This window comes from Oncorhynchus tshawytscha, unplaced genomic scaffold (assembly GCF_018296145.1).
Source record: "Oncorhynchus tshawytscha isolate Ot180627B unplaced genomic scaffold, Otsh_v2.0 Un_scaffold_1874_pilon_pilon, whole genome shotgun sequence".
NCBI classification, from domain to species: Eukaryota; Metazoa; Chordata; class Actinopteri; order Salmoniformes; family Salmonidae; genus Oncorhynchus; species Oncorhynchus tshawytscha.
The window spans coordinates 217,005-242,500 of record NW_024609604.1 but is presented as its reverse complement, the minus strand read 5'-3'; the positions used below and the strand labels follow the sequence as shown (position 1 = coordinate 242,500).

At 45.1% G+C, this 25,496-nt stretch overlaps 2 protein-coding genes across 2 annotated transcripts in view; both read left to right on the top strand.

The window, feature by feature from the left end:
- Window positions 1-7,921, top strand: part of LOC121845253 (ras-related protein Rap-1b) — a gene marked incomplete at its 5' end in the record, with an annotated part of 11,979 nt that extends 4,058 nt beyond the window's left edge. Inside the window, 2 exon segments of the mRNA XM_042316213.1 lie at window positions 5,257-5,372; window positions 6,331-7,921. Of these exon segments, the coding sequence (XP_042172147.1) occupies window positions 5,257-5,343 (87 nt within the window).
- A 9,637-nt stretch (window positions 7,922-17,558) lies between these two features.
- nup107 (nucleoporin 107) overlaps window positions 17,559-25,496 on the top strand; it is a 36,253-nt gene continuing 28,315 nt past the window's right edge. The window contains exons 1-6 of the mRNA XM_042316215.1: window positions 17,559-17,752; window positions 20,060-20,157; window positions 22,141-22,233; window positions 22,927-23,039; window positions 23,667-23,802; window positions 25,277-25,380. Coding sequence (XP_042172149.1) covers window positions 17,745-17,752; window positions 20,060-20,157; window positions 22,141-22,233; window positions 22,927-23,039; window positions 23,667-23,802; window positions 25,277-25,380 — 552 coding nt within the window. The 5' untranslated portion in view covers window positions 17,559-17,744. The remainder of the gene's footprint in view (window positions 17,753-20,059; window positions 20,158-22,140; window positions 22,234-22,926; window positions 23,040-23,666; window positions 23,803-25,276; window positions 25,381-25,496) is intronic.

Genomic DNA, 25,496 nt, shown 5'->3' with positions numbered 1-25,496 from the left:
TGTTACCCCTAGTCATACTGTCTGTTACCCCCTAGTCATACTGTCTGTTACCCCCTAGTCAAACAGCGTTGTCTGTTGAAATAAAATAATCAGACCATTGCTTCATTCTGACCAGTTTGTGATACCATAAATACACTATTGTCTAAAATACTTCACATAGTCTAAGATACTTCACATAGTCTAAAATACTTCACATAGTCTAAAATACTTCACATAGTCTAAAATACTTCACATAGTCTAAAATACTTCACATAGTCTAAAATACTTCACATAGTCTAAAATACTTCACATAGTCTAAAATACTTCACATAGTATAAAATACTTCACATAGTATAAAATACTTCACATAGTATAAAATACTTCACATAGTCTAAGATACTTCACATAGTCTAAGATACTTCATTCTTGTCTTAAGATACTTCATTCTTGTCTAAGATACTTCATTCTTGTCTTAAGATACTTCATTCTTGTCTAAGATACTTCATTCTTGTCTAAGATACTTCATTCTTGTCTAAGATACTTCATTCTTGTCTAAGATACTTCATTCTTGTCTAAGAAGATACTGTTTCTTACAGCTTTGCACACTCTTGGAATTCTCTCAACCAGCTTCATGAGTTAGTCACCTGGAATGCATTTCAATTAACAGGTGTGCCTTGTTAAAAGTTAATTTGTGGAATTTCTTCCCTTCTTAGTGCGTTTGAGTCAATCGGCTGTGTTGTGACAAGGTAGGGCTGGTATACAGAAGACAGCCCTACTTGGTAAAAGACCAAGTCCATATTATGGCAAGAACAGCTCAAATAAGCAAAGACAAACGACAGTCCATCATTACTTTAAGACATGAAGGTCAGTCAATCTGGAAAATTTCAAGAACTTTGAAAGTCTCTTCAAGTGCAGTCGCAAAAACCACCAAGCGCTATGATGAAACTGGCTCTCATGAGGACCGCCACAGGAAAACAAGGTCCCGATTTACCTCTGCTGCAGAGGATAAATTAGATTTACCAGCCTCAGAAATTGCAGAGTTCAATTAACAGACCCATCTCAACATCAACTGTTCAGAGGAGACTTTTCGAATCAGACCTTCATGGTTGAATTGCTGCAAAGTAACCACTACTAAAGGACACCAATAAGAAGAGACTTGCTTGGGCCAAGAAATATGAGCAATGGACATTAGACCAGTGGAAATCTGTCCTTTGGTCTGATGAGTCCAAATTTGCGATTTTTGGTTCCAACTGCCGTGTCTTTGTGAGACGCAGAGTAGGTGAACGGATGATCTCCGCATGTGTGGTTCCCACTGTGAAGCATGGAGGAGGAGGTGTGTGGTTCCCACTGTGAAGCATGGAGGAGGAGGTGTGTGGTTCCCACTGTGAAGCATGGAGGAGGAGGTGTGTGGTTCCCACTGTGAAGCATGGAGGAGGAGGTGTGTGGTTCCCACTGTGAAGCATGGAGGAGGAGGTGTGTGGTTCCCACTGTGAAGCATGGAGGAGGAGGTGTGTGGTTCCCACATGGAGAAGGTGTGAGGTTCATGGAGCATGGAGGAGGTGTGTGGTTCCCACTGTGAAGCATGGAGGAGGAGGTGTGATGGCGTGGGGGTGCTTTGCTGGTGACACTGTCAGTGATTTATTTAGAATTCAAGGCACACTTAACCAGCATGGCTACCACAGCATTCTGCAGCGATACTCCATCCCATCTGGTTTGCACTTAGTGGGACTATAATTTGTTTTTCAACAGGGCAATGACCCAACACACCTCCAGGCTGTGTAAGGGCTATTTGACCCAGATGGAAAGTGATGGAATGCTGCATCAGATGACCTGGCCTCCACAGTCACCTGACCTCAACCCAATTGAGATGGTTTGGGATGAGTTGGACTGCAGAGTGAAGGAAAAGCAGCCAACATGTGCTCAGCATATGTGGGAACTCCTTCAAGACTGTTGGAAAAAAACATTCCAGTTGAAGCTGGTTGAGAGAATGCCAAGAGTGCAAATCTGTCATCAAGGCAAAGGGTGGCTACTTTGAAGAATCTCAAATATAAAATATATTTTGATTTGTTTCACACTTGTTTTGGTTACTACGTGGTTCCATATGTGTTATTACATAGTTTTGAATGTCTTCACAATTATTCGACAATGTAGAAAATAGTCCAAAATGGAGAAAAACCCTTGAATGAGTAGGCGTGTCCAAACCTTTGGCTGGTTCTGTACATACAGTTAGCCTGAAGGAGTCTTATCATCATCCATAAATAAACCCTTGGGTGAGTTCTCACAGATGGAGACGTAATTTGTCTGTCTAGTGAATACTGTGGCCTGAGGTGTCATCTTGTCTGGTTGGGATGTGGGTGACATCACTCACGCTGTCCACTGAGATCTGGTCTGAGCCTTGGGCCTGACTATAACGCTCTGACTGGCTCTAAAACCCTCTTTCTGACAGTGTGTCGATCTGGTCCAATGGCACTCTGCCATTTACATGTATCCTCTCATGGTCTTGCTTTTTGAAACCAAGACACCTGTGACTGTTTCTTAACACCATACCCATGGCTAGCCACTGTTTCTTAACACCGTACCCATGGCTAGCCACTGTTTCTTAACATGATACCCATGGCTAGCCACTGTTTCTTAACATGATACCCATGGCTAGCCACTGTTTCTTAACACCATACCCATGGCTAGCCACTGTTTCTTAACACCGTACCCATGGTTAGCCACTGTTTCTTAACACCGTACCCATGGCTAGCCACTGTTTCTTAACATGATACCCATGGCTAGCCACTGTTTCTTAACATGATACCCATGGCTAGCCACTGTTTCTTAACACCATACCCATGGCTAGCCACTGTTTCTTAACATGATACCCATGGCTAGCCACTGTTTCTTAACACCATACCCATGGCTAGCCACTGTTTCTTAACAGCCACTGTTTCTTAACACCCCCATGGCTAGCCACTGTTTCTTAACATGATACCCATGGCTAGCCACTGTTTCTTAACATGATACCCATGGCTAGCCACTGTTTCTTAAGCCACTGTTTCTTAACATGATACCCATGGCTAGCCACTGTTTCTTAACACCATACCCATGGCTAGCCACTGTTTCTTAACACCATACCCATGGCTAGCCACTGTTTCTTAACATGATACCCATGGCTAGCCACTGTTTCTCTTAACATGATACCCATGGCTAGCCACTACCCATACCCATGGCTAGCCACTGTTTCTTAACATGATACCCATGGCTAGCCACTGTTTCTTAACACCATACCCATGGCTAGCCACTGTTTCTTAACACCATACCCATGGCTAGCCACTGTTTCTTAACACCATACCCATACCCATGGCTAGCCACTGTTTATTAACACCATACCCATGGCTAGCCACTGTTTCTTAACACCATACCCATGGCTAGCCACTGTTTCTTAACACCATACCCATGGCTAGCCACTGTTTCTTAACACCATACCCATGGCTAGCCACTGTTTCTTAACACCATACCCATGGCTAGCCACTGTTTCTTAACACCATACCCATGGCTAGCCACTGTTTCTTAACACCATACCCATGGCTAGCCACTGTTTCTTAACACCATACCCATGGCTAGCCACTGTTTCTTAACACCATACCCATGGCTAGCCACTGTTTCTTAACACCATACCCATGGCTAGCCACTGTTTCTTAACACCATACCCGTGGCTAGCCACTGTTTCTTAACATGATACCCGTGGCTAGCCACTGTTTCTTAACATGATATCCGTGGCTAGCCACTGTTTCTTAACACCATACCCATGGCTAGCCACTGTTTCTTAACATGATACCCATGGCTAGCCACTGTTTCTTAACATGATACCCATGGCTAGCCACTGTTTCTTAACACGATACCCATGGCTAGCCACTGTTTCTTAACACCATACCCATGGCTAGCCACTGTTTCTTAACATGATACCCATGGCTAGCCACTGTTTCTTAACACCATACCCATGGCTAGCCACTGTTTCTTAACACCATACCCATGGCTAGCCACTGTTTCTTAACACCATACCCATGGTTAGCCACGGTTTCTTAACATGATACCCATGGCTAGCCACTGTTTCTTAACACGATACCCATGGCTAGACACTGTTTCTTAACACGATACCCATGGCTAGACACTTTATTAACATGATACCCATGGCTAGCCACTGTTTCTTAACATGATACCCATGGCTAGCCACTGTTTCCTAACATGATACCCATGGCTAGCCACTGTTTCTTAACACCATACCCATGGCTAGCCACTGTTTCTTAACACCATACCCATGGCTAGCCACTGTTTCTTAACATCATACCCGTGGCTAGCCACTGTTTCTTAACACCATACCTGTGGCTAGCCACTGTTTCTTAACATGGTATCCATGGCAAGCCACTGTTTCTTAACACCATACCCATGGCTAGCCACTGTTTCTTAACACGATACCCATGGCTAGCCACTGTTTCTTAACACGATACCCATGGCTAGCCACTGTTTCTTAACATGATACCCGTGGCTAGCCACTGTTTCTTAACATGATATCCGTGGCTAGCCACTGTTTCTTAACACCATACCCATGGCTAGCCACTGTTTCTTAACATGATACCCATGGCTAGCCACTGTTTCTTAACATGATACCCATGGCTAGCCACTGTTTCTTAACATGATACCCATGGCTAGCCACTGTTTCTTAACACCATACCCATGGCTAGCCACTGTTTCTTAACATGATACCCATGGCTAGCCACTGTTTCTTAACACCATACCCATGGCTAGCCACTGTTTCTTAACACCATACCCATGGCTAGCCACTGTTTCTTAACATGATACCCATGGCTAGACACTGTTTCTTAACATGATACCCATGGCTAGACACTGTTTCTTAACATGATATCCGTGGCTAGCCACTGTTTCTTAACACCATACCCATGGCTAGCCACTGTTTCTTAACACCATACCCATGGCTAGCCACTGTTTCTTAACATGATACCCATGGCTAGCCACTGTTTCTTAACATGATACCCATGGCTAGACACTGTTTCTTAACACCATACCCATGGCTAGACACTGTTTCTTAACACGATATCCATGGCTAGACACTGTTTCTTAACACCATACCCATGGCTAGCCACTGTTTCTTAACACCATACCCATGGCTAGCCACTGTTTCTTAACACCATATCCATGGCTAGCCACTGTTTCTTAACACCATACCCATGGCTAACTTGTATCTAACTATTGTTGTGTCTCTCTGTGTTTCAGATCTTCTATGACCTGGTCAGGCAAATCAACAGGAAAACCCCAGTACCTGGGAAAACACGCAAAAAGTCCAACTGTCAGCTCCTCTAATACACAGCTGCTCTGTCGCACTGAGCCAGGTGAGAACCACTTGTAGGAGTCAGAATGCCACTGCCTAATTGAAAAGACAGTTGTAGGCATTTGGCTGTGGCCTCCTTGTCTTAAACCTGAGGAATATATTGAGTAAGAACTTCTCCCTCTCATATCAAGAGACATCATATGGTGCAGTTAGAAGTGTCATTAATGTCTCTATACCTCTCTCTCTCTCCTCTCTCTCTCCTCTCTCTCTCTCTGCTCTCTTCTCTCTCTCTCTCTCTCTCTCTCTCTCTCCTCTCTCTCTCTCCTCTCTCGCTCTCTCTCCTCCTCTCTCTCGCTCTCTCTCCTCCTCTCTCATGCTCTCTCCCTTTCACTCGTATCCTCTTTCTCTCTCTTCTCTCTTTCTCTTCTCTCTCTTCACCTCTCTCTCTTCTCCTCCTCTCTCTTTATCTCTCTCCTCTCTCTTTCTCTCTCACTCCTCTCTCCTCTCTCTTTCTCTCTCACTCCTCTCTCTCTCTCTCTCTCTCTCTCTCTCTCTCTCTCTCTCTCTCTCTCTCTCTCTCTCTCTCTCTCTCTCTCTCCTCTCTCTCTCTCTCTCTCTCTCTCTCTCTCTCTCTCTCTCTCTCTCTCTCTCTCTCTCTCCTCCTCTCTCTCGCTCTCTCTCCTCCTCTCTCATGCTCTCTCCCTTTCACTCGTATCCTCTTTCTCTCTCTTCTCTCTTTCTCTTCTCTCTCTTCACCTCTCTCTCTTCTCCTCCTCTCTCTCTCTCCTCTCTCTTTCTCTCTCACTCCTCTCTCTCTCCATCTACCCACCTTCTCTCTCTCTCTACCTACCTTCTCTCTCTCTACCCACCTTCTCTCTCTCTCTCTCTCTCTCTCTCTCTCTCTCTACCCACCTCTCTCTCTCTCTCTACCCACCTCTCTCTCTCTCTCTACCCACCTCTCTCTCTCTCTCTACCCACCTCTCTCTCTCTCTCTACCCACCTCTCTCTCTCTCTCTCAGGTCTGATTTGCTGCTGTCTCTCTCAGCAGTGCCAGCATTCCGACGTTACTAAAACCTAACATGGAATGGACTTTCCTGTGTGGTGACGCCCCTTTAACAACCAACAAACAAACCGACCAATGGATTCAAAGCTACAATACATCAGTTTTTACACACAGATTAACCATTATCACTCTCCAGTGTCACGAGAACAAGATTTCTACTTAGAAATATAGATATTCCAACTGTATGCAACTGAAATGGAAAGATTACGTTCATAAAATAAAGTAAAATGAAATAGGTAAATCAGTCAATATGAACCAAAATAAAATCCCGATTCCTACACACAGTGTTATTGCTAACGGAGACAGTAGCCGTAGAAACGGATGTCTAACCAGAATGTGCACGTTGCCACGGTGATGCGGTATTTATAAGCACCTCTATATTAGCCAGAGAGAAAAAGACAAAGTCCCAAAGAGGCACCCTATATAGTTCAGTTCATACAGATAACTTGCTCCTGGGGTTTATTTTCTAACTTTTTTTATTTTCCTTCGATCATTCAACATCATTTCTCTGTCTTCTTCTGTCTTTTTTTTAAATGACTAGTTTTGTCTCTACTGAGAGATGCTATACTGCGACAGCTATTGATATGAGTTTTATTTTGAGGAGTAAACCTGTGGCTACAACCAGTTATTATTATATGTGAGTTTTATTTGAGAAGTAAACCTGTGGATACAACAGTGATGATTATATGTGTAAAAAGAGAAAAAAAAGTATCATGTTTTTTCAGTAATGATCATATTGTCTTTTAGCCTGATGATGTTGCCTTCAAATAGTTTTTTTTTTCTTTCTGGAGAATCTATCTATGATCCAATCATCTTTCTTTCTGGAGAATCTATCTATGATCCAATCATCTTTCTATGTCTTGCCTGGGTTTTCTAGCGTCTGAAATGGCACCCAAGTGTATTATATTTGACCAGAGCCCAATGGTTTCCCTGTGGGTTTCCCTATTGGTTTCCCTATTGGTTTCCCTGTGGGTTTCCCTGTGGGTTTCCCTGTGGGTTTCCCTATTGGTTTCCCTATTGGTTTCCCTATTGGTTTCCCTGTTGGTTTCCCTGTTGGTTTCCCTGTTGGTTTCCCTGTTGGTTTCCCTGTTGGTTTCCCCGTTGGTTTCCCTGTTGGTTTTTCTATTGGTTTCCCTACTGGTTTCCCTACTGGTTTCCCTCTTGGTTTCCCTATGGGCCCTGGTCAAAAGTAGTACACTATATAAGGAATTAGGGTGCAATTTTGGAGGCAGCCCTTGTGTTGTTTACAAAGATGTTTGTACAGTGGGGTTTTTCAATTGGGGTTGTGGTCAAAGAGGGACTGGACATTTTAACAAGCGACCAAACTTCTGAGACACCAATGGCCGAAGTGACTGGGCGATCCTCATCATGTTTTTTTTTTTTTTTTTTTTTTTTACTTTATCCTTCCAAGGCCGTCTCTCATTGGTTGGTTTGTCCAGTTAGCCAATCCCCTCTCATGGAATCTGCGATCTACAACAGGAAGTATAGATTTTTTTTATTTTTAAATTAGGGTTTTTAATACGAAAAAAATAAATGAAATAATGTCATTGGTGATGTCATTCTCCACACTTCTGTTGTTGTAGAGCAGTGTTTCCCAAACTAGGTCCAGGGGACCCCAAGGGGGACACCTTTTGGCACTGCACAGCTGATTCAAATAATCATGCTTGAAGATTATTTGAGTAATCTGTGTAGTGCTAGGGCAAGAACCAAAACATGCACCCAGGGGGGGGCGGGGCCAGGACCGAGTTTGGAAAACGCTACTGTAGATTCTCACTGTACTCCCTTTCCTTTTCTATAACAGCCTCTCTCCCCTTCTCCCTCCCTCCCACAGCCCCCCTATCTCCCCCCCTGTCCCCTAGCCTCTGTCCCCCCTATCTCCCTCTGTCCCCTAGCCTCTCTCCCCTTCTCCCCCCTCCCTCCCTCCCCCTGTCAGCCCCTATCTCCCCCTGTCCCCTAGCCTCTGTCCCTCTGTCCCCTAGCCTCTCCCCCTTCTCCCTCCCTCCCACAGCCCCTATCTCCCCCCCTAGTCCCCTAGCATCTTTCCCCTATCTCACTCTGTCCCCTAGCCTCTGTCCCCTTCTCCCTCCCTCCCACAGCCCCTATCTCCCCCCCTGTCCCCTCTAGCCTCTGTCCCTCTGTCCCCTAGCCTCTCTCCCCTTCTCCCTCCCTCCCACAGCCCCTATCTCCCCCTGTCCCCTAGCCTCTGTCCCTCTGTCCCTATCTCCCCCTGTCCCTAGCCTCTCCCTCTGTCCCCTAGCCTTCTCCCCTCCCTCCCACAGCCCCTATCTCCCCTGTCCCCTAGCCTCTGTCCCTCTGTCCCCTCCCCTGTCCCTAGCCTCTCCCTCCCCTTCTCCCTCCCTCCCACAGCCCCTATCTCCCCTGTCCCTGTCCCCTAGCCTCTTTCCCCTATCTCACTCTTCTCCCCAAGCCCTCCCTGTCCCCTAGCCCCTCCCCCTCTCCCCCAGCCCCTCCCCATCTCTCCCAGCCCCTCCCCCTGTCCCCTTGCTTGCTAATGCATCTGTTGTCAGCTGAGGACATGAAAACCAAATATTGGATCCTGTCAGTAAAGAAACTTGCCTGTTAGTGACTATTTCACCTGTGTAATACTTGGTTTGACCTGTTTCCTGTCAGTCTGTCAGATGATGATGATGATGATGATGATGGTGATGAAGAGTAACCGTGTGGGGTTGTTATCTGTTCTATAGTGAATGTGGGGGGAGGGGGGACAAACTAATGTGTTTGAAGCAGCAGGGAATAAGACTGAAATACAATAAGAACCACAGCAATGTAGAGATGATGATGATGATGATGATGGAGGAGGAGGAACAGGCAGAACTTGGATGAGACCGGGGGGGTGTACGTCCCTAATGGCACCCTATTCCCTACATAGGGCACTACTTTTGACTATAACCCTATGGGCTTAGGTTGCCATTTGAGATGGAGGGAGGGGAGGGGAGGGGGGGTTTAAAGTTGCACGTTTGTTGTGAGTTGCGTGACCTCTGTTGACCTCTTGTAAGAGAATGCCTTTGTCGCTTTGTGTTGCTGTGATGATAACCAACAGCATCAGTCCTGGTGGACAGACCGTGTGTACCATGTCCCCTCACAGAGCCACAGTATTGGAAATGCAACGTCATCTGCCTATTAAGGGGGAGGGGCTGGGGAGGGACAAACAGAGGGGGCGTGGCCAAATGTAAACTAAAAAGCCTTAATTGAAGTGGTGTATTTTGTATAACCCAGCATCTGTAGTTCAATAAATTGGATTGCCATGCAAGGGCGTTGCCATGACGCCGGCCCGTCGCCGGAATGTTCCGTGTTGTTGTTGTTGTTTTAGCCATACAGATGGTATTATATCTGTGGTTTAGCCATACAGATGGTTTTATCTCTGTGGTTTAGCCATACAGATGGTTTTATCTCTGTGGTTTAGCCATACAGATGGTTTTATCTCTGTGGTTTAGCCATACAGATGGTTTGATATCTGTGGTTTAGCCATACAGATGGTATTATCTCTGTGGTTTAGCCATACAGATGGTATTATCTCTGTGGTTTAGCCATACAGATGGTATTATCTCTGTGGTTTAGCCATACAGATGGTATTATCTCTGTGGTTTAGCCATACAGATGGTATTATATCTGGTTTAGCCATACAGATGGTATTATCTCTGTGGTTTAGCCATACATATCTCTGTGGTTTAGCCATACAGATGGTTTTATCTCTGTGGTTTAGCCATACAGATGGTTTTATCTCTGTGGTTTAGCCATACAGATGGTATTATCTCTGTGGTTTAGCCATACAGATGGTATTATCTCTGTGGTTTAGCCATACAGATGGTATTATCTTTGTGGTTTAGCCATACAGATGGTTTTATCTCTGTGGTTTAGCCATACAGATGGTATTATCTCTGTGGTTTAGCCATACAGATGGTATTATCTCTGTGGTTTAGCCATACAGATGGTTTTATCTCTGTGGTTTAGCCATACAAATGGTTTTATCTCTGTGGTTTAGCCATACAGATGGTATTATCTCTGTGGTTTAGCCATACAGATGGTTTTATCTCTGGTTTAGCCATACAGATGGTTTTATATCTGTGGTTTAGCCATACAGATGGTATTATCTCTGTGGTTTAGCCATACAGATGGTATTATCTCTGTGGTTTAGCCATACAGATGGTATTATCTCTGTGGTTTAGCCATACAGATGGTATTATCTCTGTGGTTTAGCCATACAGATGGTATTATCTCTGTGGTTTAGCCATACAGATGGTTTTATCTCTGTGGTTTAGCCATACAGATGGTATTATCTCTGTGGTTTAGCCATACAGATGGTATTATCTCTGTGGTTTAGCCATACAGATGGTATTATCTTTGTGGTTTAGCCATACAGATGGTTTTATCTCTGTGGTTTAGCCATACAGATGGTATTATCTCTGTGGTTTAGCCATACAAATGGTTTTATCTCTGTGGTTTAGCCATACAGATGGTTTTATCTCTGGTTTAGCCATACAGATGGTTTGATATCTGTGGTTTAGCCATACAGATGGTTTTATCTCTGTGGTTTAGCCATACAGATGGTATTATCTCTGTGGTTTAGCCATACAAATGGTTTGATATCTGTGGTTTAGCCATACAGATGGTTTGATATCTGTGGTTTAGCCATACAGATGGTTTTATCTCTGTGGTTTAGCCATACAGATTGATTTATATCTCTGTGGTTTAACCACCTCCCCATCTCTGTGTCAAACTCATACCACGGAGGGCAGAGTGTCTGTGGATTTTTGCTCCTACTTGATTGACAAATGAAGGTCACTGATTAGTTCGGAACTCTGACCTGGTTGTCTAGGTCTTAGTAAGGAACTCTCACCTGGTTGTCAAGGTCTTAGTAAGGAACTCTCACCTGGTTGTCTAGGTCTTAGTAAGGAACTCTCACCTGGTTGTCTAGGTCTTAGTAAGGAACTCTCACCTGGTTGTCTAGGTCTTAGTAAGGAACCCTCACCTGGTTGTCTAGGTCAGAACTCTCACCTGGTTGTCAAGGTCTTAGTAAGGAACTCTGACCTGGTTGTCTAGGTCTTAGTAAGGAACCCTCACCTGGTTGTCTAGGTCAGAACTCTCACCTGGTTGTCAAGGTCTTAGTAAGGAACTCTCACCTGGTTGTCTAGATCTTAGTAAGGAACTCTCACCTGGTTGTCTAGGTCTTAGTAAGGAACTCTGACCTGGTTGTCAAGGTCTTAGTAAGGAACCCTCACCTGGTTGTCAGGGTTTTAGTAAGGAACTCTGACCTGGTTGTCTAGGTCTTAGTAAGGAACCCTCACCTGGTTGTCAAGGTCTTAGTAAGGAACTCTCACCTGGTTGTCTAGATCTTAGTAAGGAACTCTCACCTGGTTGTCTAGGTCTTAGTAAGGAACCCTCACCTGGTTGTCAAGGTCTTAGTAAGGAACTCTCACCTGGTTGTCTAGGTCTTAGTAAGGAACTCTCACCTGGTTGTCTAGGTCTTAGTAAGGAACCCTCACCTGGTTGTCTAGGTCTTAGTAAGGAACTCTGACCTGGTTGTCTAGATCTTAGTAAGGAACTCTCACCTGGTTGTCTAGGTCTTAGTAAGGAACCCTCACCTGGTTGTCTAGGTCTTAGTAAGGAACTCTGACCTGGTTGTCTAGATCTTAGTAAGGAACTCTCACCTGGTTGTCTAGGTCTTAGTAAGGAACTCTGACCTGGTTGTCAAGGTCTTAGTAAGGAACCCTCACCTGGTTGTCAAGGTTTTAGTAAGGAACCCTCACCTGGTTGTCTAGGTCTAAGTAAGGAACTCTGACCTGGTTGTCAAGGTCTTAGTAAGGAACTCTGACCTGGTTGTCTAGGTCTTAGTAAGGAACCCTCACCTGGTTGTCAAGGTTTTAGTCAGGAGCCCTCACCTGGTTGTCAAGGTAACCCCAACCCAGCAGACACTAGGCCCTCCATGGAATGAGTTGGACACCCTGCTGTAGTGGTACCTGGTTGTCTAGGTCATAATTGAAAGGAAACCCCAAACCAGCAGACACTAGGCCCTCCATGGAATGAGTTGGACACCCTGCTGTAGTGGTACCTGGTTGTCTAGGTCATAATTGAAAGGAAACCCCAAACCAGCAGACACTAGGCCCTCCATGGAATGAGTTGGACACCTTGCTGTAGTGGTACCTGGTTGTCGAGGTCATAATTGAAAGGAAACCCCAAACCAGCAGACACTAGGCCCTCCATGGAATGAGTTGGACACCCTGCTGTAGTGGTACCTGGTTGTCTAGGTCATAATTGAAAGGAAACCCCAAACCAGCAGACACTAGGCCCTCCATGGAATGAGTTGGACACCCTGCTGTAGTGGTACCTGGTTGTCTAGGTCATAATTGAAAGGAAACCCCAAACCAGCAGACACTAGGCCCTCCATGGAATGAGTTGGACACCCTGCTGTAGTGGTACCTGGTTGTCGAGGTCATAATTGAAAGGAAACCCCAAACCAGCAGACACTAGGCCCTCCATGGAATGAGTTGGACACCCTGCTGTAGTGGTACCTGGTTGTCTAGGTCATAATTGAAAGGAAACCCCAAACCAGCAGACACTAGGCCCTCCATGGAATGAGTTGGACACCCTGCTGTAGTGGTACCTGGTTGTCTAGGTCATAATTGAAAGGAAACCCCAAACCAGCAGACACTAGGCCCTCCATGGAATGAGTTGGACACCCTGCTGTAGTGGTACCTGGTTGTCTAGGTCATAATTGAAAGGAAACCCCAAACCAGCAGACACTAGGCCCTCCATGGAATGAGTTGGACACCCTGCTGTAGTGGTACCTGGTTGTCTAGGTCATAATTGAAAGGAAACCCCAAACCAGCAGATACTAGGCCCTCCATGGAATGAGTTGGACACCCTGCTGTAGTGGTACTGCTTTCGTCTGTATTCCTCTGTAGCTTTGAGGTAGAGGAGGATGAGATAGTCAGATACACAGACATACATGAATAGAACCAAGACGTGAAGGAAAGTTTCAGAAATGTTCCTGCTCTGTATTGTAAATCTTGCAGTAAGCAGTTGAAAGACGGCACAGTTAGCAGCAGCACCAGTCACACTAGGTACCATACTGCAGGAAGTCAGATGTCTTGTTGAATACCCAAACTAGCAGAGCTGCCCAAACACAGCAGAGCTGCCCAGACTAGGGTTCATATAGAAGTCATCTGTCACTCCATTGGCAGATATTCTGTTTCATGTACCTCTCTTGCCTACTCTCTCTTTCTCTCACTGTCTCTCCCTCACTATCTCTCCCTCACTATCTCACCCATTCTCTTTCTCTCGCTCGCTCTCTCCCTCCCTCTCTATTGCTCTCTCTCCCTCTCTATTGCTCTCTCTCCCACTCTCTTTCTCTCGTGCTCTCTCTCTCTCCCTATCACGATCTCTCTCCCTCCCTCTATATCTCCCTGTCAGGGGAAAAAGTCATTATCAGACAGTGGCTAGAGCAGAGCTGCCTGCTGAACAGTTAGACTCCATACAATACATATCCTACATCTCTTTGTTTATATAGAATCACAGAGCACATGATCTATTGAAAATATGCTTGCTGATCTCTACTCTGGAATAATTCAATGGGGGGGGTAGGTACATACAATAAGCTAGTAGCACATTAACTCATCAGCTGCTCTGGGCCTCTGCTGCAGAATCTACAGCTAAGCTTAGTGTAACTGATATGCCTGTCAGGGATAGGTGGAAGCAGCTGTCAGATCAGAGAAATGGAGTCATTCAGGCCAATGATTGGACTCCTTGGGGGTGGGAATAAAGTAAGTCGGGCCAAGGAAGCGTACAGTAAAATGATGAGGAACTTGGCTGGCCTGAAGTGACTTGGCCCAGAGTGAGGTAACTCCATGGAGGTTCATAGCAGACTGTAACATGCAATGAGCAAATAACAGTCTGGTCCCTTAGGAGAGGGAGTGGTCTTTTATCAGATGAACACACACACAATATATATATATATATACATACACACACACACATTTATTTATATATATATATATATATATATACATACACACACACATTTATTTATATATATATATACATACACACACTGCTCAAAAAAATAAAGGGAACACTTAAACAACACAATGTAACTCCAAGTCAATCACACTTCTGTGAAATCAAACTGTCCACTTAGGAAGCAACACTGATTGACAATACATTTCACATGCTGTTGTGCAAATGGAATAGACAACAGGTGGAAATTATAGGCAATTAGCAAGACACCTCCAATAAAGGAGTTGTTCTGCAGGTGGGGACCACAGACCACTTCTCAGTTCCTATGCTTCCTGGCTGATGTTTTGGTCACTTTTTAATGCTGGCGGTGCTTTCACTCTAGTGGTAGCATGAGACGGAGTCTACAACCCACACAAGTGGCCCAGGTAGTGCAGTTCATCCAGGATGGCACATCAATGCGAGCTGTGGCAAGAAGGTTTGCTGTGTCTGTCAGCGTAGTGTCCAGAGCATGGAGGCGCTACCAGGAGACAGGCCAGTACATCAGGAGACGTGGAGGAGGCCGTAGGAGGGCAACAACCCAGCAGCAGGACCGCTACCTCCGCCTTTGTGCAAGGAGGAGCACTGCCAGTGCCCTGTAAAATGACCACCAGCAGGCCACAAATGTTCATGTGTCTGCTCAAATGGTCAGAAACAGACTCCATGAGGGTGGTATGAGGGCCCGATGTCCACAGGTGGAGGTTGTGCTTACAGCCCAACACCGTGCACGACGTTCGGCATTTGCCAGAGAACACCAAGATTGGCAAATTCGCCACTGGCGCCCTGTGCTCTTCACAGATGAAAGCAGGTTCACACTGAGCACGTGACAGAGTCTGGAGACGCCGTGGAGAACGTTCTGCTGCCTGCAACATCCTCCAGCATGACCGATTTGGCGGTGGGTCAGTCATGGTGATGGGTGGCATTTCTTAGATCTGGGACATCATGTCTCGCTCCATCCACCAACGCCACGTTGCACCACAGACTGTCCAGGAGTTGGCGGATGCTTTAGTCCAGGTCTGGGAGGAGATCCCTCAGGAGACCATCCGCCACCTCATCAGGACCATGCCCAGGCGTTGTAGGGAGGTCATACAGGGACGTGGAGGCCTCATTTTGACTTGTTTTAAGGACATTACATCAAAGTTGGATCAGCCTGTAGTGTGGTTTTCCACTTCAATTTTGAGTGTGACTCCAAATCCAGACCTCCATGGGTTGAGAAATTTGATTTCCATTGATAATTTTTGTGTGATTTTTGTTGTCAGCACATTCAACTATGTAAAGAAAAAAGTATTTAATAAGAATATTTCATTCATTCAGATCTAGGATGTGTTATTTTAGTGTTCCCTTTATTTTTTTGAGCAGTGTATATAGCCTTTATTTATCTAGACAAGTCAGTTAAGAACAAATTCTTATTTACAGTAACGGCCTACATAAACACTCACAATGTGTTATCGGGATACATATTCTCCCTGGCGTCCGTTCCACGACACATACCTTTTAAATAAACAGTTTTTAAAACTGTCCATCCATTGTTCCTCAACACTTATAGAACTACTTCTATACTGTTAGTATTGTCCTTTCTGTGCTGGAAACACCATGGGTGTGTATTAAAATGGCACCCTATTCCCTATATAGTGTACTACTTTTGACTAGAACCCTATGGGCCCTTGCACCCTATTCCCTATATAGTGCACTACTTTTGACTAGAACCCTATGGGCCCTTGCACCCTATTCCCTATATAGTGCACTACTTTTGACTAGAACCCTATGGGCCCTGGCACCCTATTCCCTATGTAGTGCACTACTTTTGACTAGAACCCTATGGGCCCTGGCACCCTATTCCCTATGTAGTGCACTACTTTTGACTAGAACCCTATGGGCCCTGGCACCCTATTCCCTATATAGTGCACTACTTTTGACTAGAACCCTATGGGCCCTTGCACCCTATTCCCTATATAGTGCACTACTTTTGACTAGAACCCTATGGGCCCTGGCACCCTATTCCCTATATAGTGCACTACTTTTGACTAGAACCCTATGGGCCCTTGCACCCTATTCCCTATATAGTGCACTACTTTTGACTAGAACCCTATGGGCCCTGGCACCCTATTTCCTATATAGTGCACTACTTTTGACCAGCTTCCATAGGTCTCTGGTTAAAAGTAGTTCACTATATAGGGAATAGGGTGCGTCCCGGCTCTGGTCAAAGTAGTTCACTATATAGGGAATAGGGTGCCATTTGGGACTCAATCTGTGGACTTCTCCAGCCTCTCGCAGGGTGTGACCACTCAGCCTGTCTGACGTTTGTCTCAGAATCACACAGCATCCTTGGAAAGCCTGAATCACATAAACAACACAACGGTGCTATTCTGGGTCTCCAGGAAACTCTGTGGACAGAGAGACACTTCCTGTTCTTCAACATGCAGGAAAATAACATGGACTCTGATGAAACATTGATGTGGCCCTTCACTCTCTGAAAGGGACTTGCTGATGACCACATGGAAGAAAAAAAAATGGAAATATATATACTTTTGTTTTATGTTTTAAGACAAATTGTGTCAAAGTGCAACATTCTGCACTCATAGCCATATGTTATTGTATAACTTTACGCGCAACAAGTTTTTATTTAATACATTGCCATGATATCAAGAAAGAATGCCTTGGTAAATGGGATTATTTAAAGAAGTGTAGGCCGAGAGAATAACCACTTCATGAGTAAAAAAAGAGAAGAAAAGAATAGAGACATTTAACTGTTGCTGCCCGAAGGTGGCGCTGTAGGAATGGTCCGTTATTGAGCGTAACATGACTACTCTTTACAGCCTGTGGAGTTGATGACGCTCAGCAGTCATAGAGAGAATAATAGAGGCCTGTGCACAAATACCAGTTTTAGCATGTGTAGCTCCATTGAAGGGCTTCAGCACCATTGTAATGTAGTTAACTGGGTGAGACTTCCAACTGTATTATCTGATCAGACAATCGAGAATAAGAAAATGGACTACTTCAAATAGAAATTGCCTCAATGGCGCTGCCCCGTGTGCTCACAGACGATATAATGGCACAGATATAAAAACATGAATTCTCTATCTATCTCTATGGCAGTAGCTGTTTACGGTCATCAGTCCACAGTAATCGAGTATAATCTCAAATATAATTTAATAACTAGTAAACAATAATTTGCCCAATTTAAATTGACTTTATTTAGATTTTACGAATGATTTTGAGTCGCAAAATAATGGGATATTGGCTGTATTTAATGGGCGGGGGTGTATTATAATTAACAGTATTGGAGCTCGATTGTAATTCCTTGTCGAGCGGGAACCGGAAGTAGAAACTACCAGACTGTGGAGCTGATATCCTGCTGCCATGGACTGGTAAAACGCTTTCTTATGCTGATATAAAAAGATGAATTACAGGGATATATGTGACATTGTTACAGTATTTAGTGAGTGTACTACATATAAGTACGCTGTCTGTAGATTTGTAATGGCAGGTATGGGACATGTGTTAGCAATATTAGTTAGTCGTTTAAACGTGTCTTGCAGCTGTTTAAGCAAGTGGTTTGTTTGTACCACCAGCTAGTCAACTAATGGGTCTTTAGAGTAAATCACGTTTGCTGGCGTTTTATTTTTCATTTGAAGTGTTCAGTAACTTGTGATTTGTTCAACGGGATATGTTGTTTCTGGATTACAGGTAGCTAGAGTAATTTTAGCATCTGGTTTAGTGCGGCTTCAATGCCTTGTATCTTCTCATTCAGTTCCCCCATAGAGGAACTGAGGATATGACTTTCTTAATCCCCATGATGCGTATTAAAGTAGTGCAGGTGTGGAGGCACCGTTATAAGTACAATCAATTATTAAGGCTGATGGAATAGATCAGGATGGATCTGGAATACATGTTGACGTGTTTGCCAATGGAGTTTCAGTTGTGCAATTTCACATCTTAAGATGTTTTGGTGCAGTATTTCTCCAGTAAAAAAAAATAATAATAATTGCAATGCGTTGTCTTATGTAAACAGAGTCAGCTGCTAGACAGAGCAATCACCACAGCTGTTCACCCCATGTTAAGTGGGCCTATGTACATTGTCAAATTAAAACTCAAACTTAATTTACCTGTTGTGTGACACACATAAATCCACACTCTGTTTTAGACGAGACGGACCTTATGACCAAAATGATCCTATTTACACCATGAGGTCAATTTGGACACTAGAATAAGCGAGCTGTTTCTGATTCATATCGATGCCACACGGGCTGTTTTCAAAAGGGTTTGTTGCTTTATAAAGGCAGTCGCTCTTTAAGATGCTTTTGGAGAACTGGGTCCGAATGTTTAGCTTAAAATACTGTTACTTAACATTTTAGTAGCAGCGATGTGCACACAGCGGTAGAGGCCTACGCACAAATGTTCCAAAATGCAATTTGCAGGAAAACGTTGTTCAGAGGCTTCATGGATAAATATGGAAATATCCAATAGAAATGTAGAAAGAAGGGAGATCTAAAGATGCAACAACTATCATGAGTTGCTAATATGACTTGGATAAAGTCTTTGGTTGTTTGACAAAAAGAAAACAAATAGAATAGGAGAATGCATATGAGGAAGCCTTAATAAAATAATTGCCTCTACATTTCTATTTTAAGATTTTGGCTATAGGCTTCTTTTGAAGCAAGGTAAGATATTTTAAGGAACGGGAAAATATAGCAATGTTATTGATAGGCCTAACCGTTTTCTGGTAGATGGAAAGGCTTTCCTAAAAAAAACTTCTCAATTAAATTATAACGAGCTACAAAGTATCTTATGCCGACCTGGCAGAATGATATCTTGATTGTTTGCGTCCATCCAACATGGTTCCTCTGCGTAGGGACCAGAATGAGTTGCTGTCGCCTTTACAGTATCTGAACTAACATGGTTCCTCTGCATAGGGACCAGAATGAGTTGCTGTCGCCTTTACAGTATCTGAACTAACATGGTTCCTCCGCGTAGGGACCAGAATGAGTTGCTGTCGCCTTTACAGTATCTGAACTAACATGGTTCCTCTGCGTAGGGACCAGAATGAGTTGCTGTCGCCTTTACAGTATCTGAGGTTCCTCTGCGTATCTGAAGTATCTGAACATGGTTCCTCTGCGTAGGGACCAGAATGAGTTGCTGTCGCCTTTACAGTATCTGAACTAACATGGTTCCTCTGCGTAGGGACCAGAATGAGTTGCTGTCGCCTTTACAGTATCTGAACTAACATGGTTCCTCTGCGTAGGGACCAGAATGAGTTGCTGTCGCCTTTACAGTATCTGAACTAACATGGTTCCTCTGCGTAGGGACCAGAATGAGTTGCTGTCGCCTTTACAGTATCTGAACTAACATGGTTCCTCTGAGTTGCTGTAGGGGTTCCTCTGCGTACCAGAATGAGTTGCTGTCGCCTTTACAGTATCTGAACTAACATGGTTCCTCTGCGTAGGGACCAGAATGAGTTGCTGTCGCCTTTACAGTATCTGAACTAACATGGTTCCTCTGCGTAGGGACCAGAATGAGGGACAGTATCTGAACTAACATGGTTCCTCTGCGTAGGGACCAGAATGAGTTGCTGTCGCCTTTACAGTATCTGAACTAACATGGTTCCTCTGCGTAGGGACCAGAATGAGTTGCTGTCGCCTTTACAGTATCTGAACTAACATGGTTCCTCTGCGTAGGGACCAGAATGAGTTGCTGTCGCCTATTGTACGAGATGCCGAAGTGACCAGAGCAGCACGCCGAAAGAGTTCAGTTCAGAAGAAGGCTCAATTCAACTGTATCCTTATTGGGCCGTTGTCATGGTAAACCTACCTACCTGTTGTCTAGGTTACACCATTTAAGACCTGCATTACTGATGCTCATTGGTCAACCTACCTACCTGTTGTCTAGGTTACACCATTTAAGACCAGCATTACTGATGCTCATTGGTCAACCTACCTACCTGTTGTCTAGGTTACACCATTTAAGACCTGCATTACTGATGCTCATTGGTAAACCTACCTACCTGTTGTCTAGGTTACACCATTTAAGACCTGCATTACTGATGCTCATTGGTAAACCTACCTACCTGTTGCCTTTGTTACACCATTTAAGACCTGCATTACTGATGCTCATTGGTAAACCTACCTACCTGTTGTCTAGGTTACACCATTTAAGACCTGCATTACTGATGCTCATTGGTAAACCTACCTACCTGTTGTCTAGGTTACACCATTTAAGACCTGCATTACTGATGCTCATTGGTAAACCTACCTACCTGTTGTCTAGGTTACACCATTTAAGACCTACATTACTGATGCTCATTGGTAAACCTACCTACCTGTTGCCTTTGTTACACCATTTAAGACCTGCATTACTGATGCTCATTGGTAAACCTACCTACCTGTTGTCTAGGTTACACCATTTAAGACCTGCATTACTGATGCTCATTGGTAAACCTACCTACCTGTTGTCTAGGTTACACCATTTAAGACCTGCATTACTGATGCTCATTGGTAAACCTACCTACCTGTTGTCTAGGTTACACCATTTAAGACCTGCATTACTGATGCTCATTGGTAAACCTACCTACCTGTTGTCTAGGTTACACCATTTAAGACCTGCATTACTGATGCTCATTGGTAAACCTACCTACCTGTTGTCTAGGTTACACCATTTAAGACCTACATTACTGATGCTCATTGGTAAACCTACCTACCTGTTGCCTTTGTTACACCATTTAAGACCTGCATTACTGATGCTCATTGGTAAACCTACCTACCTGTTGTCTAGGTTACACCATTTAAGACCTGCATTACTGATGCTCATTGGTAAATCTACCTACCTGTTGTCTAGGTTACACCATTTAAGACCTGCATTACTGATGCTCATTGGTAAACCTACCTACCTGTTGTCTAGGTTACACCATTTAAGACCTGCATTACTGATGGTCATTGGTAAACCTACCTACCTGTTGTCTAGGTTACACCATTTAAGACCTGCATTACTGATGCTCATTGGTAAACCTACCTACCTGTTGTCTAGGTTACACCATTTAAGACCTGCATTACTGATGCTCATTGGTAAACCTACCTACCTGTTGTCTAGGTTACACCATTTAAGACCTGCATTACTGATGCTCATTGGTAAACCTACCTACCTGTTGTCTAGGTTACACCATTTAAGACCTGCATTACTGATGCTCATTGGTAAACCTTCCTACCTGTTGTCTAGGTTACACCATTTAAGACCTGCATTACTGATGCTCATTGGTAAACCTACCTACCTGTTGTCTAGGTTACACCATTTAAGACCTGCATTACTGATGCTCATTGGTCAACCTACCTACCTGTTGTCTAGGTTACACCATTTAAGACCAGCATTACTGATGCTCATTGGTCAACCTACCTACCTGTTGTCTAGGTTACACCATTTAAGACCTGCATTACTGATGCTCATTGGTAAACCTACCTACCTGTTGTCTAGGTTACACCATTTAAGACCTGCATTACTGATGCTCATTGGTAAACCTACCTACCTGTTGTCTAGGTTACACCATTTAAGACCTGCATTACTGATGCTCATTGGTAAACCTACCTACCTGTTGTCTAGGTTACACCATTTAAGACCTGCATTACTGATGCTCATTGGTCACACACACCGTTGTTCAGACTATTAGTTAGCTAACAGAAGTCTCATGGGGCTGTTATATGACAGCATAAGGTGTGTCTTTTAGATAACAGTAACTAGCCAGTTATATTCCCTGACCGTTGTTGTCCAGTCCTTTCTCCTCGTGATGACAACCAAGGTAGTACCACCACACCTGCCCGTTCCCTGCCCTGCCACACACCTGGATCCCTCTTCAAACAGTCCTGTAAGTCTGTCCTCTTCAAACAGTCCTGTAAGTCTGTCCTCTTCAAACAGTCCTGTAAGTCTGTCCTCTTCAAACAGTCCTGTAAGTCTGTCCTCTTCAAACAGTCCTGTAAGTCTGTCCTCGTCAAACAGTCCTGTAAGTCTGTCCTCTTCAAACAGTCCTGTAAGTCTGTCCTCTTCAAACAGTCCTGTAAGTCTGTCCTCGTCAAACAGTCCTGTAAGTCTGTCCTCGTCAAACAGTCCTGTAAGTCTGTCCTCTTCAAACAGTCCTGTAAGTCTGTCCTCGTCAAACAGTCCTGTAAGTCTGTCCTCTTCAAACAGTCCTGTAAGTCTGTCCTCGTCAAACAGTCCTGTAAGTCTGTCCTCGTCAAACAGTCCTGTAAGTCTGTCCTCTTCAAACAGTCCTGTAAGTCTGTCCTCTTCAAACAGTCCTGTAAGTCTGTCCTCTTCAATACCAACACAGCCCTCTGGCTCTGCTATGAGAGCATTGTTTGGTTAAAGGTAAAACCGGTGTCCACCACGATAAAGACATCTAGATATAAAATAAGACGTATGGTCCAGTTTGTTAACCCGGACTCTCACCATCCACTAGCTGGTGTCTCCCAGAATGACCGGAGACAAGGCTATACTGTTGTAACAGATTGTACTCTACTGTAATTGTTGTCGTGATGATTCCTCCTCCCTCTCCCTACAGTCACCCCGAAGAGTGCTGCTAGGAACCCAGATGTGTCGGCCATCTTGGCGACAGGGCGCAGGACTCCTCGTTTCATCCATACGCCACGACCTCCCCTGGGCAGTATGAGCATGGTGAGGAGATGGATACCAGTCTTGACTGGGTGTTTTGTCTGCTGACAGACACTGTGTGGTTCTGTCTCTCTCCAAAGAGGGGATCCGGAGACCGAACAACCGAGCCAATTGAATAGCCAATTAAACCACACTGCATCACCATTCATCAGTTGTTAACTCTTATTAAAGGTAGACTCAGTGATATGACGTCGATAAAGTAAACAGTATAGTGGGTACATTTTCTGCAACAACTAAAGAGCGTTGGAGCGCGAGGCTAAACTTCTCCACTGTTTTGGTCATGTAGCTACCATGTTGTAAGAGGGTGAAGCGAACCCCGTGCAGATACTGTGTGAGAGGGAAGTGTTGCATCTTGTTCATCGTAATATCTGCGATGCTGCTTGTGCAAAACGTCATGTCGCTGACTCTACCTTTTAATCAAGTATCGTTGAGGCTGATCCACACGCTGGTTGTTTCTGTGTTTTTGACTGTGTCTCTGTCTCCCTCTGGGCTCCAGAACCTGGATCCACACGCTGGTTGTTTCTGTGTTTTTGACTGTGTCTCTGTCTCCCTCTGGGCTCCAGAACCTGGATCCACACGCTGGTTGTTTCTGTGTTTTTGACTACGTCTCTGTCTCCCTCTGGGCTCCAGAACCTGGATGACAGTGACTGGACCAACAGCCTGTACCCGTCTCCTCTGTCCGGCCTGGGACTGGGGGACACCAGCTTTACTGACGACATCAACATGTCCTCTGTAATGCTGAAGGAGGAGGATCCTGGAGAGGCTGGTCAGATTTATTTATTTTCTCCCTGGTTGTTGATTGATTTTTAATATCACTGATGAGCCAGCGGTTCCATTTCCCAGGTTTCCCAGCCAGGTCTGAAAAGCAGCACGTATAACTGACTACAAGGCCCAGATTTGGGGAAAGGGGTTTCAGAGGGTAGTGGCTAGGTGTCACTCTGTAAATGTATAGAATCTATTTTTGTACCTTTTTTTTATTTAACCTTTTATTTTACTATTATTTGTTTTACCTTTTATTTTACTAGGCAAGTCAGTTAAAGAACAAATTCTTATTTTCAATGACGGCCTAGGAACAGTGGGTTAACTGCCTTGTTCAGGGGCAGAACGACAGATTTGTACCTTGTCAGCTCGGTGATTTGAACTTGCAACCTTTCGGTTACTAGTCCAACGCTCTAACCACTAAACTACCTGCCGCACCAGAATAGAATACAATGCTGACCTCTGACCCCCCCCTCCCTCTGTGTCCTGCAGCGTCAGTCAGTCTGTTCCCAGAGTTCCTCCAGTCCTATCTCAGACACTCCTCCACTGCTGACCTCTGACCCCCTCCCCTCTGTGTCCTGCAGCGTCAGTCAGTCTGTTCCCAGAGTTCCTCCAGTCCTATCTCAGACACTCCTCCACTGCTGACCTCTGACCCCCCCCTCTGTGTCCTGCAGCGTCAGTCAGTCTGTTCCCAGAGTTCCTCCAGTCCTATCTCAGACACTCCTCCACTGCTGACCTCTGACCCCCCCCTCTGTGTCCTGCAGCGTCAGTCAGTCTGTTCCCAGAGTTCCTCCAGTCCTATCTCAGACACTCCTCCACTGCTGACCTCTGACCCCCCCCCCTCTGTGTCCTGCAGCGTCAGTCTCTGTTCCCAGAGTTCCTCCAGTCCTATCTCAGACACTCCTCCACTGCTGACCTCTGACCCCCCTCTGTGTCCTGCAGCGTCAGTCAGTCTGTTCCCAGAGTTCCTCCAGTCCTATCTCAGACACTCCTCCACTGCTGACCTCTGACCCCCCCCCCTCTGTGTCCTGCAGCGTCAGTCAGTCTGTTCCCAGAGTTCCTCCAGTCCTATCTCAGACACTCCTCCACTGCTGACCTCTGACCCCCCCCTCTGTGTCCTGCAGCGTCAGTCTGTTCCCAGAGTTCCTCCAGTCCTATCTCAGACACTCCTCCACTGCTGACCTCTGACCCCCCTCTGTGTCCTGCAGCGTCAGTCAGTCTGTTCCCAGAGTTCCTCCAGTCCTATCTCAGACACTCCTCCACTGCTGACCTCTGACCCCCCCCTCTGTGTCCTGCAGCGTCAGTCAGTCTGTTCCCAGAGTTCCTCCAGTCCTATCTCAGACACTCCTCCACTGCTGACCTCTGACCCCCCCCCTCTGTGTCCTGCAGCGTCAGTCAGTCTGTTCCCAGAGTTCCTCCAGTCCTATCTCAGACACTCCTCCACTGCTGACCTCTGACCCCCTCCCCTCTGTGTCCTGCAGCGTCAGTCAGTCTGTTCCCAGAGTTCCTCCAGTCCTATCTCAGACACTCCTCCACTGCAGTCTTTGACCTGCTGGGGGAGTATGAAGCCATCTGTCAAGACAAGGTACCGTTTTCTCACTTACCTCAACCAACTTCCCTCTACTGTGTGTTTTAGAACACAGTGATGTGTGTGTGTGTATTCAGGCTACTGCAGTCTTTGACCTGCTGTGGGTATGTATG